The sequence below is a fragment of the Condylura cristata genome, unplaced genomic scaffold (genome assembly GCF_000260355.1).
Source record: "Condylura cristata isolate star-nosed mole 26May11 unplaced genomic scaffold, ConCri1.0 scaffold00001, whole genome shotgun sequence".
Lineage (NCBI taxonomy): Eukaryota > Metazoa > Chordata > Mammalia > Eulipotyphla > Talpidae > Condylura > Condylura cristata.
The window spans coordinates 74,588,794-74,602,430 of NW_004567102.1; the positions used below are offsets into that span (position 1 = coordinate 74,588,794).

The following is a 13,637-nucleotide window of genomic DNA, read 5'->3' on the forward strand; positions in this document are numbered from 1 at the left end:
GGCGACCTTCTGGCCCCAACGTGCCCCGATTGGTCTAGAAAGAGGAACCTGGCGCCGGGCCCGCGCCCTCGCCGCGGCGACCCGCACTCGCGCTCGGCCGCGCGGCCCTTCCACCTTGCGCGCCCGCAGCGCGGCCGGGACTTGCGGCTGCCGAAGCCTGCGAACTCTCCAGAAAGAGGGTGAAGGAGAGTCCGGCCACCGCGCTCGGCCGCGCGCGGGGGCGGGTTTCTTTGGGGAACTCCGGGCAGCAGCGCGGCAGAAGGATCTGGAGCGTGAAGGTGCGGCCCCTGAGAAGCTCGGCGCACTAATGCCAACATGTAAGTGTCACTGTTCAGGCCGAAGACTGTCGCACCTACCTCTGTTTGCCGCCCCTCCCTCCCCCGCCGCCCCCCAGCAATTCAGTGATTTTGTAAAGACTGATCTGCATTGGCAGAATAAACCGGTTTGTCTTCAGTTTGCCCCTCAAGGCACTGAAGAGAGCTGGCATTGCTAGATGGAGCTGTGACTTGAGTGTGTGGCTTCCTTTTTTTTTTTTTTTTTTTTCCAGGGAGAGGTAAACCTCACTTTAGGGCGGCGTGAAGCGTAAAAAAAAAAAAAAAAAAAAGGGGGGGCCTAAAAGGGAGAAGAAATTTTTTTTTTAAATAAAAAAAAAAAAAAAAAAAAGGGCAGGGCTTCAAGAATGGGGAAAACGTGTTTTCGATTCAAATTAAACAAGGAGTAAAAGGCGCGGCTCCTCCATTCAGGGCCCCGACCCTGCCAAGAAAGCGCTCTCCTGGATCAGCACCTGGGGCTTGGAAGGTACTGGTATGCTGAGAAAATGTTGACTTTCACATTGTCACCCTGGGTTGTAGAAGTTATTCTTGGATCTTTGGGTTATTTTGAATGGTTAAAAGTAGTTAAGGGCTATGTCATTCTAAGTGTAGGATCTGTGAGGGGACCGGTGTAAAGCCAGACTGGGGGCTTAGGCGTTGAAAGGGTTAGGGCAACCTAGTAGCTTTGCTTCTATGGGATTGTCATCGAAGTGGTGAGGTGCCTCAGAGTGACCCCGCCAAAGGGCCACAGCACACCCCCTGGCCTTCCAGAATGGAAAAAGAAAGGCTGTGCCCAAAGGGCCAAGCTTATTTTTGTGGCCAGTTCAGAAGTTCCTTTTTCTTGTAATATGTAATTTTCTTTCTGGTGTTTTATTTAATCTTGGGCAGACACTCGGCAAGACCTCTGACTCTCTGCCTTTCCCTTCCCGGTATGGTTTTTCAGCACCTCTTCCAAAACAGGAAAAGGAGCAGTGCCCTCTTGTCTAACACTTGCGACTCTGTTCCTGGTAGCGGGCCGTGCAATTAGAAAGGAGCCACTTATTTTTATTTTTATTAACCTGCACGTGAAGTAATTCCATACCTGTGAGTTTTAAAGTTTCTTTTCTGCCAGTGGAATCAGCAAGGTATAACTTGAAAGAATTTATTCTGGGATGCAGCCAAAATTCTCATCTAAGACATTATTCTCATATGCAAGCAGCACATTTGAATGAGTGTGAATTTGCTTTAAACTTCAGTTTTTCCTAAAAGTCTAGCAGGATTTTAAACAAGTTTTTGTCTTAGCTTCTTTTGAGCTTTCTAGGTTATTTAGATCTTATGGGGAAAATGCACATCACACATTAAAAAAGATCTATGAATACCAATTTTTAAAATAAAAGGTGAGACTGACCAACAGTTATATAAACCTGTTGCAATTATGAAATTATTAGTCTGTTTGAAATTCATATAATTAAAAATTATGTGTAGAGTAAAAACTTAAATATTTAATTAAGTAAAACATAGTTTAGTGTTATTGATTGGCATTTATCGAACTAATTTTTATTGAAAGTTTTCCATCTCTTGCCAAATTATGATTTTTTTCCATTTTGTTGCTTAAAATGTGGGATGGCTTAAGATGATTTGATTCTTACCAGTATGTTCGAATATATGGAAATAATACCAACCACTCCAATGTAAATACTCCTATTTACATTGTAAATATTCTTATTTACAATGTAAATATCCCACAAGATATTACTATGTTGTTGAAAAATGTCAAAGTGGTGAGCATAAACCCTACTATCTTTTAAATTTCAATTTTCAAAGACTCAACTACACAAACTTTTTAAGTGTATTTTCTTGCTACTTCTTGTGGAGAAAGAATTTTTACGTAGTGTTACACTCAAATTCTGAAATTACAGATTTTATAAGTATATTTTTTGAGTTGTAATGACTGCATATTTTTCATACCCTTAGAAATTTAGTAGATTTAGCAAGACTTGCATTAATGGGTTTCAAGCTGCAAGAATCTACTGTTCCATTTATGGCTTATATAAATTACATGACATTGTGCTTTTCCAGTGTGAATGGTGAATGAGGCTATTGTCTCTTGTCTTATGGGAAATATTAGAAGCTTGTAGTTTTACTGCCTAACTGGACTTGTTACTCTGATTTCTGGAAATAATGATTTGAGAGAGAATCAGTTTATATATTAAAAATAAACTGATAACCACTTCTTTAAACCTTACAATTTTTCTAACTGCCATCTCTTACAGAGTTTACATTTCTGTAAAAGTTGATTAAAAGTTTCTAGAGATTAGACCTTAGACTAAATAGAAAAAGACTTTACTCAATGTGTGTGGCATCCTTGGGCAAAAAAAAAAAAAAAGAACTTTCCATTTCATTTCTAATTGGATGACAGTTTTACATTAATGCATTGGATAACATGAAGATACAGAGTAATGCATGCAATGACATTAAAGGATGTTTCAATCCTAACTGAAAATGCAAGTAAAATTTGAGTGTGTCTACCTAAATATCATCTTACTGTCCTTTATAGAAACTACTCAGCATAAAATAATTTGGAATATCTTAAGGAAAACTCCAAGATGACTCTTTTAAAAACTTCAAGTAAATATGACAAAGACTTAATAAAGTTAGTGTAGAATTGGTGAAAAAATCATGAGTCAGTAAGAAAAATATTTATATTTTGCAGAAAACTATACAAATGACTTGAAGAGGCCAATCCAAATAAAGGGACTCCAAGTGAGACGTTACTTCCATCCAGTTGGCCAAGATTAAAGCAGAAATACTCAACTGTGATCTGTATCACAGGATAAACATTGATGCACTTATATATGTACTGGTGTAAATGTGTCTGTGTATATTGAACTTTGTTTAGAAATAACTTTAAAGCCATAGAACATTGCAAGAAGAATACAAAGAACACCTGTATACTCTATGTAGTATCCCTTATTGTGAGAATTTACATCATTTGTTTTATTTTCCTTTGTATTCCCTTCACCCTTTTTCCTACATACATACGTGCGCGCGCACACACACACACACACACACACACACACACACTTTTTCTGAGGCATCTGAGTGTAATTCCATACAACAGGGCTTTAGTTTTTTACCTTTTAAGCTGACATTTTTTTTTTGAGATAGTTATAGATTCACATGCAGTTGTAAGAGATTATTAGATCTTTCAAAACAGACATCCCCTTATTTTTATCCATTTTTCTCCCAGTGGTAACATTTTGCAAAATTATAGTATAGTGTCATAAGTAGAGATATTGATACAATATCACTCCCTTTTTGAGATTTTCCCAGTTTTATATGGTGTGTGTGTGTGCATGTGTGTGCACGTATGCACGCGCTTCAAGGTTACCTTTCAATTTCATCTGTGGTATGAACCAGTTAGGCATATTACTGCTCAAATATGGTCAAGATTTGTTCAGATTTGAAGAATAAACTTTTTGAAGTATAGGTAAACCCAACTTAAAAGAACGTAGTGTACTCTAATAGCTCTTTAATCTTTAACCAGAGAAGTACAACTATAAGCAGACATGAATAAACCAAATTATCATTCTTTTCACTCTGGGAGAATTAATATATTCCCTGTGCCAATACTCAGACCACTGTGAAAGATTTGCCATAGAAATGCAGTTGGGATATGGGGAATGAATTTTTTCAAACTCTTGCTGGTATGAATACAATTATATCAATATTTCCCTTGCTTCAAATTTCTTCACTATTATTTCTCTTAAAATTGTGACTTTAAAGAGGACTAACAGGGCCATAGAGATTGAAGATGGTAGTTTTTTTTTTAAAGATTTTTTTATTTATTTATGCTTACAGAACTGGGGTACAGGCCAGGGATGCAGTGGGTGAGAGGATTCACCAGAAGAGTGGGGAGCAGAACAGGCAGATTGACAAAGTACACTCCTGAGGGGAGCAGCAGACAGGTCAGGAGAGGTCTGCCGTGCCATGTGGGCCAGCTCCCTGGCAAGGGGTCGAACTCGTGGCTATGGGAGCTTCATAATGCCATGCTTTAACCTGTGGTGCCTCCAAGGAGGGCCCAAGATGGTAGGTTTTTAAGATTAGTGGTGTATTTATATCAAAGCACATCTATAAGGAGTCATACCTACTTTTTAAATAATACCTAAGCAAGGGTTAAGTCCTAACACTTCCTAAAACAGTACTCCAACAGATTGCATTATGTAATTGTACAGATAGAAAAGGAGGTTGAGTTAGTAATAGAGGGAGCTTAATTCCCCCCTAAGTCAGAGGAATCAGGCGACAGAGTGTCTCTCGGCTCTGCCCCTACTGATTATGTGGGCTTGTGTGTGTTTAACATTGTAGTTCTTTCGCCTGTTAAATGATAGGTTTTATTACATAAGTTTTATATTATTTTTAGGTTATAGAAGTATTATTAATTATAAGTAGACTTTCATACTTAAAAATATTCTTGATCTCTTCAGTATAACTTTGAGGCCACAACCTAAGTGACACAAGATTGTACTGGTTTTTTTTGTAGTTCCTATTTAGAACCTTAGTAACCCTGTTCAGAATTTTCCATTCTTGTGAGAAAGTTGTTTAAATCTCAGGGATGTGTCTTAGCTAAGTGATCCCCTGAGAAGAGACACAGTGCTTTCCTTCCTCTGTTCTATTCTTAATTTATTTGTTTCTGTTCTTTAGTAAACAGTAAAGTGGATGAAAGTTGGCATGTCCTATGGTTTATGTTTGGTTACTAGTGCTCGCCCTGTCCTGGGTTCTTTCTCTGTGTGAAGTGATGGAGTTCTGAGAACTGGACCGCATCAAACCTTTGATCATCCTTCACAACTCTTGTCTGATTTTGTAAAACAGCTTTTATAAAACAACTTCAGATTGGATATGGAATTCCTAAATGTCAGAACCTCTTATAGCAAAACAAAGTTGTATGAGCACATAAAATAAACAGTATTAAGTGTTACCGAACTAATGAATATGGCTCCTGAGGATTGTTTAGAGCATGCATGAACTTCAGGAGAACCCTAATTCACATATTGATGGAGAATTGCCATTACACAAAGATTAAGTTGGCAGTCCTCTTGGGCTGATCCCCTTTTCTGTTTATATCTGTAAAGTGGGCAACCCCTGTGATTGTTCCTCCACACCCCCCATCTCTGGACCTCAGTTTCTTTATGAAATGACTTCTTTGATTTTCTCAGCTATCAACTTCTTTGACGATGTAATTGCATTTTTGTTTTTGGAGCAAACTCATTCATCTCCTGTATGAATGAGAAAAATCATTCACTGAGCATCAATGAATGGGAAATGGACCCATTCTTCCAAGTGAATGAACTTTACTTGTGACAGGAGTTTATCATCTCCTTTGTAAAAAACCTTACCAAGTGCTATGCAGTATTATCTCAGGTTCTTTGGATAGATAATATCCTATTGACAGAAGAGGAAATTGACTCAGAGTTTAAGCATTTGACTCAAAACCACAGGGTGGAGGCAATGGATTATTGCTCTGTATCACTGCAGAATTGACATTCATGATTACTATTATTATTGTTGGTGTTATTATTGTATTTACTATACTATATTGTGTCTCAAGCAGTGACAATGGTTTTATTTAAAATATTTGGGACGGATATATTTGAAAACATACCTTCTATATGTCAGAAATACTCCGCAGATCTTAAACTTTCTGAAGTAGAATTTCCATTAGTAGTTTGATGATAATAGAACTTCTACTTTGATAACTATAGATATGTACTGTGAATATGGGACATTTCACAGTTTCTGTATTTATGGCATATGTGAATAATCCATTTCTATTCCCAGATAATGACAGAAAGGACTAAGGTCAATTGATTGGTAGCTTATGATATAAATCCTATTATTCATTCTTGAATTTAAGTCTTTTATTTTGATTTCCCTGGGGAGAACAACCACAGTTAGATTACTCAGGAGGATTGTAACTGTAATAATAGTTAGTGTTTGTTTAGAGCTTGCTGAGTGTTAGTTTTGCTCTTAAAAGACATGATGATTTAATCATCCAGCAATTAGGAACTGGGATCTATTACTGTTCCTCTTTTAAAGGTGAAAAATGGGAGACCCAGGGTGATCAAGTACATTTCTCAAGGGCTGCATTGTTCATCATAGCAAGCCCTGGTCTGACTCTACAACTTGTTCTCTCTGCTACTTGCACGGTCTCTAATAGTAAAAGGCCTTGAAAATACAGGCCCAAGGCAAGTGTAGTAAGCATTTGATGTCTATCTTTGTTTATTCAAATATTTCTCTTCCCATTTTCTTGGTTTTCAGCTTAGCATTATACATTTTACTCTAGTAAGCAATCTCCAGGTAAAGAAGGTGTTACAGTGACACTAGCATGTCTTGTTAAGTTGCCCCTCTTTTTAAAAATAAATGAATCTTACATACCTCTTATAGTTTCAGTAACTCCCTTTGGGGATTTTAAGATCTGGATATGTTTTTCTGCCTCTTAACTCTTTTCCTTCTTTACAGGTCTTCCACTTACCCATTCATTCATGATCTCTTTTGATGAATGGCTTTTGTACTTGCTGCCCTCTTGCTTCTTTAGAAGAAGGGGTTGAGTCCATGAAAGGTGAAGTTCCACCATTTTAAGCCAATATCATATGCTTGTTCCTGTCTAATTCATCAGTAATTGTAATTTTGAGGTTAAAGATGAGTGTTTATACAGAGTTATTTGAGAGTCTTCAAAACATCAATCCTTAATTCATTACTCATTTCTATAATACGATGTGTTAGTAGCCATTTTAAAAACATCAGTAGGGGCCCTCGCTGGTGGTGCAGCAAGCTAAGTGCAGCACTGTGAAGCTGGCCGCTGCAGCCTCTGTGTAGTTCATCCACATGGCGCAGCAGACCTCTCCCGTCTCACCAGCTGCTCCCCTCAACAGTGCACTTTGTGAATCTGCCTGTTCTGCTCCCTACTCTGACTATGGTACATCCTCTCATTGCACCTGCACCTCTGGCCTGTATACCTCAGTTCTATATGCATAAATAAGTTAAACTTAAAAATCAATAGCTATTGTTATATATGTTAATCCTTTTGGATGTCAGTGTTCCAAAGCTTCATTTTAGGAGAAAGAAGCAAGCATATCTTAATTTTAAGTATTTCCTTAAGTTACAATGTGAAAACTGTGAAGTCCAAGTTTCTGGAAGATAAGAGATTTACATAAATATCTTACCACCCAGATGGGTGTGTGGTTGGTGTTGATGAAGGCTGAACTAAGTTTGCTTTATTTCCAATCAATGCTTTTTTTCCCCCTCAAATTATCTGTCAGACCACATTCATGCAGAGGTCATCTCTTACATTTTCTTTAAAAACAAAGATACCACCAAGTGGAAATAAAATGCACAAGTTTATTTCCACCAAATTAAGTTAAAGGTGTTTATCATCTTCAAATTCCTTTCTTTATTTGGAAACAAGGTTGGAAACGGTTTCCATTTTATAGTCCTTGCCGAAAACCGGCAATTCCACTCTTACGGCCATAATGTTCTGCAGAGTGCTGAGGGTCCTGATTGTGTGTTTCTCCCATTGTAGGATGTTTCACTCAGGTGGAATGTGGAGCTGTCACTGGAAATGGAAGCCGAGTTCTCTTTTGTTGTTATTTGCTTTACATCTTGTGTATGAGCCTCACTCGGGTAAGTAAGACTTTCTCTTTCAAATTCCCAACTCAATCACCATGACCTTGCCTTTACTTCAAGGGTACCACTTCCTTAAGTTACCTTAGTTTCTTGTCATTTTGTTTCTGTTTCTGTATTTGCAGGCTTATTCTGTTCATAGTGTCTTATTCTTCTCTGAATTCTTTGTGAATACTACCACTTTGATCATTGTTTTATTTTCTAATTAGTTATTTCTTTATTCTTGGCTGCATTTCTTTTGGTATTATTTATTTACCTAGCCCATATTGAAAGATGAGATAGCTACATTTCTGACATTGAAAGGAGGCTGTTCCTTCTAATATTAAATAAGCATGCAATAATTAATTTTCTTTTTAAGTTTTCATATAGATATATATAGAAAGTATAAGTTTTTATTTATGCTGGTTTTATTGCTGTATTGCAATATGAGGCAATATGAGGACTTTGAAATTAAGATTTAGACTCTGAAGTCTATTTAGTTGCCTTAAAATAATATGAAAAAAGCTTATGTGAAGTGAAATAATTTTGCAATTAAAATGTCTGATTTTTATAATTATAGTTGTTTTCTGTACTTTGAAACAAGATCCTTTTAGCTAAATTTTGAAAGCAAGGTTTTCTATGAACAACTAATTATGTGAATAAATCAGTCAGAACTTGAGGAATATGAATGGCATTTAAAAGTAAACTCATCTGATTTTGTTAACGGAGCATTTCTGTTATGTTCATTTTGCTTTACGCCTTTGCTGTATCTATTTAATCTATTGTGTTATCCTATAAATTAAAATCATTACTCATGGAGTGTTATATATTAGTTACTTGGCATTTAAGCAACATGTTATGTAGTTCATATTTATAGCATATCTATAGATTATTATAAATAATATATTTAACAAATTATAGAAATGGATTACCTGCCAAAATTGTCTTTCTGAATGTAATTCCTGAACTAAGAAACTAAACTTCTATTTAATATAAGATTTTTTAAAGCCATCAACTATTTTAAGAGTTTCATATACTTATTTGGAAAATCCTTTGCACTTAATTGATGACATCAGATCAAACTGCCCTTTGAGTATTTTTGTATTTGTTTCAATTTCACTATAAAGCCTCTCTTCATGCCAGAAAGAAGAAACAAACTGCTAAAGAATTCAGAAGTACATATGCATGTAATTTGTGATGTACAATGCTGAACTTTTTGTAAACTTGCAAAATTGACATGTTATGTGATAAATTATGAGATGGAAATTAGTTGAGGTCTATTTACTTTCATTTCATTTTTGTTAGGTCATGCATTTGTAAATTTTCAAGACCTCTTTAAATCTTAAGTTGGGAATTTTAATTTTAGAACCTATCATTTTAATTTATATATGCACATTCACTATTTTAATCATTTGAAGAAATGAAAGGAAAAGAAGTACTTAATTAGTTTTTCTACTAGTTAAAAGGAGTTTGCAGGCCGGGCTTCTGTGAGGCCACAGAAGCACCAGTGGGTGCACATTGAAGTAGGCACTTGTCTTCACAGTCTTGGGAACCGAAATTATACTAATTGTTAAGTTACTGTCTTACATAAAAGATGTTTTTTAAAAATGTCTTATTTTCCAGTACTTTATGTGCATCATATACAACTTTGGAATAGATCGTTTCTGTGTTTATATGTGAAGCCAAAACGAGTTGTTTCAGTATATATCTTGTAACCTTATCTCACTTAAGACACCATTACTTCACATATAAATTTCTGAACTCACAGACATACTTTCGGGGTTATTATTGGTATATTAAAATAAAATTGAAAATAGAAGATAATTCATTATAGAGTTCCTTAGCTATACTTATTTTTAAAAAGCCCTGTCTTTTAAATCAGTGTACTACTGCTATATTTTTGAAGAGCACTTAGTGCTTAACTGTGATGTCCTATCTATATGCATGCACTCTTTGACCTTATTTCCCTTCTTTGGGTGACCTTTAGGTGACAGTAATGGGTTCAGTGGTTTAAAAATCATCTTGATGCCAGGTCATTATTATAGGCTCTGATCCCTTTCTTGATACTGAAATCATTTTCGGATTGTTTATTTATTTTATTTTTTAAAAGATGTATTTGTTTATACATACAATAACTGGGGTACAGGCCAGAGGTGCTGGGGGTGAGAGATTTCACCAGAGAGAGTGGGGAGCAAAATAAGCAGATCTACTAAAATATACTGCTGAGAGGAGCAGTGGGTGGGTTTGGAGTGGTCTGCCACTTCATGTGGGTCACCTCACTATTATAATTCACCCTATTATTGTTATATTTTCTCCAACCCTCACTATTTTCTTGACTTTTCTGATGTTTGACCATACCTTCCTAGAGCTCTCGTCTCCCAAACTGCACATTCTGGTTTCTTTTTGATATTCAGGTCTTAGTTATTACCACCTCAGATAAGCCTCCTTATCCCTCAATTCAAAGGAGCCACTGTCCCTATCATTTGGTAATAATCTGTGTGATTTTGGTTGCTGTTAGTTTTTGATGTTTTGTTAATGTGCCTATGGTTGCTTTACTGGGGTTGTTGGCAAAACACATTTTGATTTCTAAAAATTGATACATTCTAGATGAGTAAAAATTAGAATTCTGTAGTTTAATTTGGATAATATCTGTAGCTTAACTCATGTAATTGAATTGGCAATGTTAAGATATCTAGTAGGTAAGTTAACATAGTTTTGTGGGACATATACAAAGCAAATAGTATATACAAGGTTTGTTCTCTTAAAATTTAAAAATTAATATTTCTTGACAAGTGATAAATACAATCTTTAATAAGAACTACAAAAAATAACCACTGAATAGTTAAACTATTCCTAAAAAAATGCAAGTTAAAATAGCAAAACTTTTTTGTTTTTACTCCCTAACTTGATAGTATTTAGAAAGGTCAATAACGGCCAGTGTTATGGACGTTATTGAGAAAAGGGTACACACTGACATTTTTGGCTCTGTCTTTTGGGATAATTGAACACTACTGGGGATAATACTTGGACACCATTTTTAAAAATTAAAAATTAATATGTCTCTTTGACATATCACTACTACTTGAAGGCATCTACCTTACAGAAATTAAAAAAAAAAAAACAGAAATATATGGCAATATAATGTAGTAACAGTACACAGTTGCTAAAACCACTAATTTAAATGTGTTGCTATTTAAATCAATGCTGTGAAGGTATGCATATTGACTTGCAGAGATTCCTTGATAAATAATTTTTAATGAAAAAGCAAGGGGCAGATTACCCCACATTTGTAATAAGTTGTCTCACAACACTGAACTGTACTTGTGTATGTTTGTGTAAGACCACAGAAACTGGATTTAGGAAAATGCAATGCTGTGTCCCTTGCTTGGGAATGGGTCATCGTGGGTCCTAGGTGACAGTGAAAAGGAAGAAGACAATAGGACTTGCTGAAACTGTGAGTTAATTTGCTTTGTTTTCATGTGCATACATTAGTTAGTAATTTGGAAAACTTGATAAACTTCTTTTGTTTCTTAGAGTCAGATGAAAAAAATGGCCACAGAAACTGTTGAGGTGTAGGAATATTTTAATTTTCTGTTAGTCATTTAGCCGTTATTCCAGCTCTTTCTTCACTTGATGAGAATCTCTAATGGGTATTTCAAATAATAACTCTTCCTTCTGTAGTTTGACACTCCATGAAACTCTGAAGATGAATGATGCTATCTCAAGCCAACAGGAGGGTTCAGCTTTGAGTAGAGTGGGAAACAGGCAGGCAAGAGCCAACAAATTTCTAAGCAACCGGGAGCCTGTTTCCACACAGACAGCCTTAGTCATGAGCACTGAGGGAGGAGCCTCCCTTCTCTTCTGAAGATCAGTGATATCAGCAGATTATTGCAAAGCTCAGTGTTGCTCTGATATCTATGCTACATCAACAACTAAAAGGGGAAATGTTTCTGAAAGTACACTCTGGCCTGAATTCTGTACTTTTTAGCCAGAGCACAGTGCAGTTCTAGAAGGCAGATGATTGGACAAAAAGAATTTGTTGCTTTTATATCTGTGTGTTAGATTTTCTCATGATTCACTATTTTTGTAAAAATTTATTTATTTATGTATATAAGAATGGATTCACCAGAGACAGAGTGGGAAGCAGAACAGGAAGATCTACTAAGATACATTGCTGAGGGAAGCAACAGGTGAAAGAGGAGAGGCCTGCTGTGCCATGTGGGTTAGCTCCCTGGCTTTGAACTCAGGATTGAACTCAGGCCACAATTGTTGGCAATAACTTAATGGTGCTGAGACTTAATGGTGCTGGGACTTAAAACTCCTGCATCACCAAGGAGGCCTAATTCAGTAGTATCCACTAAACTACAATCTATAATTAAATGTTAGACTTATATATCTAACTTAAGCATCATTTTATATTTCATCACATTTCCTGTGAATTGAGAAGTAAACTTTTTAAAAATCTGCTTTTTTTAAAATAATAGTTTATTTTTACATCATTTTTTTTTTTTGCTTTTTTCCATCTCAGTTGTAATCCCTGTGGGTTTCCCATCACCATATCACCCATGTGCCATCACCATAGTCCAGTGCACTCCCCCCGCATCCCCCCCCATTTTTTATCTCATTCCTCACTCCACCCCTGTAAAATGTCTCTGGTATATAAAACATCTACTAATCTTTAAAGGCCAATTTAATATTCATGTGCCTTAAAATTACTAAGTAAATATATCCAAAAGCTAAAAATAAACGCTAATTGTGCAAACTATTCTTGAATAGGGCCTGAATAGCTAGGCCCTGTTTTCCTAGATAGGGCCTAAGTGTTCCAGATTAGTGTCTGAAATTCAGTTGAAGATTTGTTTTCTCATTCTACATTTCTGATTAGAAAACCCAATGTAGTAGAATAAACAGATCCTAGAAAGTTGTATACAAACATTACTTGTCATATCTTCCCAGTTTCTCAGTTTCATCTTTGAACCTGTGAGATGATCTGGATTTGATCTGAGTAGAAATGAAATCTTACATGGATCATAAAGTCAGTACATAGACAGGGAAGGGGTTACATATCCTTGTCAGTACAGTGGCAAGTGACTAAAAATATGTGATGAGGCCACTGGTGAAATGGACCCCCTTTCGATGGCTGTAAGAAGGGGGGAAATCAGAACACAGACCTGTCGTCATTGCTCAGGTCACAGTTGTCCTCAGGCGTGGTTGACATCCTTTCAAGAGAACTTGTAAATAGTGTCAGAACCAGGTGGGTCAGCATGGTTAGGAGTCTTGGGCTCTCTGAAGAATATTCCATGATGTCTCAGTCTACACTGTGTTAGATGAGCGGGTGTGAATGTGGCTGAAGGTGTGGATTTACAGCCTCTGCCTTGGTCACTGCATTATTGTTTTTGTATAATATATTTTTTTAAAAAGTAAAAATTCTGATGAATAAAAAATAGAGAGTAAACACATTTGCTTTGGGACAGAAAACCCATTTGGCTAAGATAGGGATCTTTAGATATTTGAGCAACAGTCTTCTGTAAGTGGTAATAGACTTGTAAATATCTCAAATATCAGAGATAGGATGTCTGAGCTGAAGTTCTAATACCAGCTGACTCTCCTACTAATCCATTGCCAAAAAGTAAACCCAGTTGTCCTTCAGATTCCTCACTACTGGCAATCAGCACATGAAAAAGGGATCTTCAT

General features: G+C 36.3%; 1 protein-coding gene across 4 annotated transcripts in view; it reads left to right on the forward strand.

Moving 5' to 3' along the window:
- Positions 1-124: 124 nt before the first annotated feature.
- The window catches only part of ADGRG6 (adhesion G protein-coupled receptor G6), a 128,987-nt gene continuing 115,474 nt past the window's right edge, over positions 125-13,637 (forward strand). For 2 of the 4 annotated variants that reach the window (XM_004673903.2, XM_012723111.1), the window contains exons 1-2: positions 125-317; positions 7,867-7,967. In XM_004673903.2, the coding sequence (XP_004673960.2) occupies positions 316-317; positions 7,867-7,967 (103 nt within the window). In that variant the 5' untranslated portion in view covers positions 125-315. Of the gene's footprint in view, positions 318-681; positions 799-6,847; positions 6,907-7,866; positions 7,968-13,637 lie in introns of those variants that run through there. The other 2 variants (XM_012723107.1, XM_012723109.1) reach the window with 2 other exon arrangements.